At 65.6% G+C, this 6,689-nt stretch overlaps 1 protein-coding gene across 2 annotated transcripts; it reads left to right on the top strand.

Moving 5' to 3' along the window:
• The first annotated feature begins 394 nt into the window (after positions 1 to 394).
• On the top strand, positions 395 to 4,171 carry LY6E (lymphocyte antigen 6 family member E). Of its 2 annotated transcripts, none has more exons than XM_029923428.1 (4): positions 395 to 517; positions 2,363 to 2,467; positions 2,888 to 3,007; positions 3,180 to 4,171. In XM_029923428.1, exons 2-4 carry the CDS (start codon positions 2,416 to 2,418, stop codon positions 3,398 to 3,400), a joined length of 393 nt encoding a protein of 130 aa, XP_029779288.1. In that variant the 5' UTR covers positions 395 to 517; positions 2,363 to 2,415; the 3' UTR covers positions 3,401 to 4,171. The 2 variants fall into 2 exon arrangements, with proteins under 2 accessions (XP_029779288.1, XP_029779289.1); XM_029923429.1 differs by lacking the exon at positions 395 to 517 and adding an exon at positions 716 to 816.
• Positions 4,172 to 6,689: the final 2,518 nt, after the last annotated feature.

Genomic DNA, 6,689 nt, shown 5'->3' with positions numbered 1-6,689 from the left:
CCCCCGCCCCGCCCCCACACGCTAGCCCAGCGTCGCCGGGCTGCCGCGCAAGGTCCAGCGCTCCGCTTGGGGACGAGAGGGGCCGGCCCGCGAGACCATCCACGCCTCCCTGGGGCGGGGCTCGGAGTCCGGGGTGGGGTCGCGCCAGCCCCGCCCCCCGGTTGCGGTAACTCTGCCTCTGCGCCGGCGCCTCCGCTCCCCTCCCGAGCACGCCGACTCCCACCACCCTCCGCGCCCACTCCCGCCCGCAGGATCGCTGACTCCGCCCTCCGCGCACCCGCGGGAACGTCGACTCCGCCCCCCGCGCTCCCCAAGCCCTCAGGATCGCCGACTCCGCCCCCCGCGCATCCGCAGGAACGCCGACTCCGCCCCCGTGCGCCCCCAGCCCGCCGGAGCGATAACTCCGCCCCCCGCGTGCACCTCCGCCCGAAGGAGCGGCGACTCTGCCGGCGCTGTCGTGCGATTGGGCGCCAGGCTTAGGCAGCTCGGCGAGGCCGTGGACCTGCGTCTGCCCCGCGTGAGTCGGCGGGGCCCGGAACCTGGCGGGGAAGTAGGGAGGATCCCTTCGGCGCACCGCAGGGCGAAAGGGGAGCGAGCAGAGTGCCGGGAGAGACGCCGAAGGGTCTGGGGAGGCTGGGAGTCGGGGCTTAGGGGTGGGCCCAGTGTCGGGGGCGCTGAGTCTCCACTCCCATCCCCCAGCCCTCCCGAATATCTCCCAAGATCGGAGCTGGAGCGGGCTCAGACCGCCACCCGACGCCCTCCCTGGCTGGGTGACCCAGAGCTGCGCAGGCATGGGGGCCCATCACCCAGCTCCAGGTTCCCAATCACCGTTCCTGAGGGGACTGGGGAGGGGCAGCCTTTCGGACTTGAGAAGGGGGCTGGGATCTTGGCGGGCAGACGGGATGGGGAGAATTCACTGCCCTCCGCGGTGGACCGCCCTGGGGACTATCGCCTACCCGGGGAAGGAGTGAGAGCTTCTTGTTTGCCAAAGATTATGCAAGCGTGTGAGGTGCCTAGGAGCCTCCCCCCCCCCCGTCCCTCTCCCCCCCGCCCCGCGCTGATCCACCTGGCCCCTTCCCGTCTCTGGGGGCGGGGACTAGCTCTTACTTCTCTTGCCCTCCAGTCACCGCCTGCCTGGCTTTGTCAGAAATCTGCCCCTGAGCCTGGGGGAGGTGTGGGCAGTCTGGGTCCCAGATGGCGCCGCCCGGAAGCCCACTGGTTACCTTCAGGGCTCCCTTATTAGCCCAGCCCTGCTAATGCCCATCCGCTCCAGCCAGTGCGTCGACTCAGCCGGGTGGGGCCTGTTTGGTTGGGTGCCTGGCAGTGGACAGTGGGGACGGTGGCTGTGCATTCCAGAGCTTCCTTGAGAACAGCTCAGGGCTGTAAACCTTACTTTATAGAAGGGGAAACTGAGGTTCCTTCCTCCCTGAGCCGCCTGGATCTGAGTCAAGCTCCCATTGGGCTTGGCACCATTTCTGGACATTTGCAGCCCCTGCCCTGACCCCCAGGGGTCAGCCCAGACCCAGGACTGGGTCCTAATCTTCTCTCCCTGGTAGTCTTCCTCCTGGAGCCTGGGAACTAGCTCCCCAGGCCTCGAATGCCCATCCCCCACCCCTGGCTGTCCCCAGCAGAAGGCACCAGCCTACACCATGCCTCCTGCAGAGTGGAGAGCCCCAACGCCAGCTGGTCACCTTCTATCGCTTTCCCACCCACTGCTGCTGGCCCCTGCCCACGAGAGGGTCCTGGTGTAGGGCACCAGGCAGCCCCCACACACTCCTGTCTACCCGGCTGAGACGCCTGTGCCCCTTTTCCAGGAACAAAATGGGGGACTACCCCATATTCATGGGCTCCCTGTCATCAGCACTGAGTAACATGCAGAATGGATGCGCCCCTCGTGCCCTCAACACAGAAGCGGCCGGAGATGGTGTGCCTCGTGCACCCACCCAGCCCGGGTCCTCATGCCAAGAATGAAGCCAGCTCATGGAAAGTTCTGGATGTAGCCTAGCTAATATTGCTGGTCACTGTGCCCTCTGCCCCAGGACCATGAGCAGGGGCCACTCCTTTGGCCTCCCTTTCTGTTCGGTCCTGAGCCTGAGGAGCTCCCTTGGCTGGGAGGCAGCAGACAGCACAGGCTTGGGGAGGGGTCCCAACCAGGAGGAGTGTGCACCGGGTGAGGGGTAGTGCAGGGATGGAGCGGAATGAGCCTCTGTGTGCTGGCTCTGCTGCTGGAAGCTGGAGGGCCCCACCTGCCACGTGTGCACTGGGGGCAGCCCGGCTCCAGGCTCGGTGGCTCTGGCTCTGCTGGGAGGAGGGAGGCCTGGGGCAGGCGGCCGGTCCTCCAACGAGACGTCTCTCTAAGCAGGGCCGGTTTCTTTGGCTCCGTGAGACCGCGGACAGGACCCTGTGTCCCCCAGAATGAAGGTCTTCCTGCCGGTGCTGCTGGCTGCCCTTCTGGGTGTGGAGCGAGGTGAGAGGCTCGTGGGGCCCCAGGTCCATGGGGGAGCTGGGCCTTCCTCCTGGACTCTCTGTCCACCTTCTCTCCTGAGCAGGGCCCAGTGGTCCTCAGGCCAGTTCCCGGGGGACCTGCTCTAGGGGCCCTAGCCGCTCCTCCCCCCAGGTCAGCGGGTGGGTCCTCCTTCCCGCTCCCCCAGGAGGCCTCTCTGCATCACGGTACATTCGGAGGCCCTGGAGTTCCTTCGAGACCAGGGTCTCCAGGCATCCGTCGTCCTTCTGGGTCTCCAGCCGGAGCCAGGAATGTGATAACGGCTCGGTTAACACCTGCCAATAATTAGGTGTTGGTGTTGGTTCAGGACTGGACGGGGATGTCACCGAAAGGTTCCCCAGCCCGAGACAGGTGTCACCTGCAGCATGTCCCCTTTTTCTGCAGCTCACGCCTTGGTGTGCTTCTCTTGCACGAATCAGAACAGTAATTTCTACTGCCTGAAACCAACCATCTGCTCGGACTCCGACAACTACTGCGTGACGGTGTCTGCCTCCGCTGGCATCGGTGAGTGCCTCTGCCTGCCTCCGCCCCCTCCCCGGGCCCCGCCCCCTCCCCGGGACTCCGCCCCCTCCCCGGGCCCCGCCCCCTCCCCGGGACTCCGCCCCCTCCCCCGGCCTGCATCCCCTCCCCGGGCCTCCACCCTCACCCTCGCCCTCACTGCGGCCTGTCCTCCTAGGGAAACTGGTGGATTTCGGTCATACCCTGAACAAGGGCTGCTCCCCGATCTGCCCCACCCCCAGCATCAACCTTGGCGTGGCGTCTGTGGGCACCTACTGCTGCCAGAATTTTCTGTGCAACATCAGCACGGCCGGCGGGGGGCTGCGGGCCAGCGCCACCCTGCTGGGCCTCGGGCTGCTCCTCAGCCTGCTGTCGGCCCTGCAGCGGCTGGGACCCTGACCGCTGGGCCCTGCAGCCTCCCAGACTCTCCCCCGCTCAGGAAGGAAGGCCCGGCCCCTCTTCCTTTGACTCGTCACCGTGCTTGATCCCAGCCCGCCTGCCCTCGGTCCCATCTTCGGGACCCTGCCTTGCACCTGCCCTATGAGGGGCCAGCTGCCCTCATTTCTCAGGCAGTGACGTGACCTTCCTCGCGGAACCTGGGAAGGGATGAGGGCTGGAGCCTGAGGGTCCCAGGGTCGGAACTGAGTGCTGGGGACACAGTGGGGGGGGACACGCAAGCCTGAGGCCCTGCCTCGTCCAGGCTCTGTCTGCCCCCAGGCGTTGTGGAAGATGTGTTCTCTGCCACCGTGTCCCAGAAGGGCGCGCGTGCTGCTGCCGTGGGTGACCGTGCACACTCAGCGGTGTGGATGGGGGTGCTGGGGAGCCCCTGCGGTGTGTGTGCAGGCGTGTGGCGGTGCCCTGGCCCGCGTGTGAACGGGCTGAGCGCCAGGGGCCCCGAGTTAGCAGCAGCCGAGCTTCCCGAGTCCACACCAAAACTCTTCTGGCATTTCTGCGCCCCCATTCTCTCACCTTGAGGACAGCCTTTTGGAAGGCAGGGTTCTGGGGCATCTGGGCTTGGCTGCCTGACCCAGGAATCAGTTCCCACCCCCAAGGCCAGCCTTGGCTCCGCCCCCTCCCTCCACCCCGCACTGGCCCCGTCCCCTCTGTCCACCCCGCACTGGAGCCTGCCTTCGGCCTTGGCGCCTCGAATAAATGCGTGTTCCCAACCTTCCCGCTCTCCGTGTGCCTTCCTCTGCCTGCGGCTCTTTGCCCCGGACTCCCCCTCCCTGCAGGGTCCTAATGTGGGGGGCTCCCTGTCGTGCATCCCCACCCTAAGGCGCGCTGCAGGGCCAGGGGTCCCCCAAGGTCACAGGCAGCTGCCCTGAGGCTGAGAAGGGAACAACCACCTGTGTCTAACACTTCTTCCTGTGCGGGGGAGGCAGGGCTGCGTGGGAAGCTCATCCTCAGGCAGGACAGGTCGGGACAGGAAGCAGGGAGGGAGGTCATTCTACTGCTGGGAGGAGGGCCGCTCCCTCCAGAGGGAGGCAGGGGCCTGGGCAGGGGAGATGAGGGCCGGTAGGAGCGTGCACGTGGGGTGGGCACCGGCGCCTGGGTCTCTGGACTTGGGAATGGGATAGCAGGGCGGTCGGGTGGAGGTGGGCAGGCAGGGGCCCGAAAGTGGGTGGGCAAGACGCCTGCCCCCAGGGCCTGGGCAGGAGCAGGCGGGGCTCCCCTGGAGAAGGCTTGGGCCCTGGCCACCCCTGCTGCCCGGAAGGGTGTGTGGTCTCAGCCTGGGGCCTCTGATTGGGGAGTGGGGATAAGGATGAAGGTGCCCCTGAGAGGCAGGTCAGAGGCCGCTGAAGTGGGCGGCTGGGTCTGAGGACCCAGAGGGGCCCGAGGGACGGCTGAGAGGGTCCTGGGTGTCCTGCAGGATAGAATCAAACGGGAGCCAGCAGAGTTTACTGCGCAGCCTGAGCGCCGCATGTCAGGGACTCACAGGGAGGAGCCTTCTCTGGGGGCAGGGGCTCCTGTTGGAAAGGGGTCCAGGGTCAAGTCGCATCAGAGGTGACTGTCAGGTGAACCATGCGTGTTAGTCCGCGGATCCTGAAGGTGGGGGTGTCGGCGGCTGGTGTGGCCCAGGTTTGCTCCGCGCTGAGGTCCCGGAACGTGTTTGGGATCCTGTGCTTTCAGACCTTAAAGTTATCAGGTGTTTGGGGGCTAGGATGAAACTCGGACCGATTCCTTCTGTTGCTTTCCCCTTGGAGCGGGAACATGGCTTCCTTGATTTGCTCAGATGTGCAAGTAACACAGATGGAGCCGAACACCGAGTCCCCTCACCCGCCCCCGCCTCCCCTGCCGGGCTGCCCGAGGCTGGCCCGAGCTCTGGCGGGCAGTGTCCGCCAAGATGGGGCGGTGGTCGGTGCGGGGGCGCAGGATTCTGGCTCCGTTGCGGGGATCCCTGAGGTCGGGCACGGGCACTGAAACTCACAAAAGTGTCCTCATCTTCGATCCTCATGGCCAGCAAAGGGGCCGGCCAGCCTAGATGCACAGCCAAGTGGTAATGCGGTGATTGCCCCCAAGGGAAAGACCGCCTCAGACAAGGGGGCAACAAGAGGAAGAAGACCCAGGCCCAGCCAGTGCCTGGAGGAAGGATCTGGAACCCCATCAGAGCAGCTTGGTTGGGAGGGAGTAGGCAGGGAGCGTGCGACTCACCTGAGTGGGTCAGCCTGGCACTAAAAATGAAAGAAGGGGCCCCCAGCTGGCTCTGCCGGTGGAGCATCTGAGTCTTGATCTCAGGGTTGCGAATTCGAGCCCCACGTTGGGGGGTAGAGATTACTTAAAAATTGTGGGGCACCTGGGCGGTTCGGTGGGTTGATCGTCCAACTGCAGCTCAGGTCATGATACCCCTGTTCGTGGGTTCGAGCCTTACATCGGGCTCTGTGCTGACAGCTCAGAGCCTGGAGCCTGCTTCACATTCTGTGTCTCCCTCTCTCTCTCTGCCCCTCCCCTGCCTGTGCTCTGTCTCTCAAAAATGGATAAACGTTAAAAACCTTTTATAAAATTAAAAAAGAAAAAGAGAATTTTAGGAGTCCCCCAGAAACACTGGCAACTGTTGTCACAGAGGACGACTCCCCGAGCTCGGAGTCCCCAAGCAGGACGCAAGCGACCTCCCTGGCGCAGCCGGATGGTGAGTTGGGGCAGGTAGGTAGTGGTGGGGCTGGCAAGACGGAGCTGCATAAGTGGACTGGAGACTTGAAGGCCATGGTCAGGAATTTGGACTGGACGCTGGGGGCAGTGCTGGGCCGTCTGGGCCCCCGCCACTCCTCCCCTGCCTGTCCGGCCCCGCAGCTCCGCCCCTGCCCGGCAGGGCCCCCGCCGCTCCGCCCCTGGGGAGACACACTGGAGCTTCCCGCTCTGGCGCCTGCTCTTCTCCAGGCAACACTGACCTGAGTCCCCTGCCCCTGTGCCCGCAGACCGTCATGGTCACCCTGTTTCCAGACGTGGAGACCGAGGCTGGGTGTGGAAGCCACCTGCCCTCCTGGGTTGAAGGCCCTCAGGCCCAGGCTCCTTCTGCTCTGGGTCAGAGGCCTAAGGTCCTGCAGGGATGGGGTCAGAGGCTGGTGGCCCCCAAGCATCCTGCAGCCCCTGCCTAAGGGGGTGGGGGCAGGCTGGGTGTGGGAGCAGCGGGAGGCTGGGTGGGGCCGGGTGGGGAGGGGCAGAGGGGGTGGGAGGAGGAGTCTGGGGCTCT

The sequence above is a fragment of the Suricata suricatta genome, chromosome 15 (genome assembly GCF_006229205.1).
Source record: "Suricata suricatta isolate VVHF042 chromosome 15, meerkat_22Aug2017_6uvM2_HiC, whole genome shotgun sequence".
NCBI classification, from domain to species: domain Eukaryota; kingdom Metazoa; phylum Chordata; class Mammalia; order Carnivora; family Herpestidae; genus Suricata; species Suricata suricatta.
The sequence above is the reverse complement of the archived record's forward strand: the minus strand, read 5'-3'. Positions and strand labels throughout refer to the sequence as shown.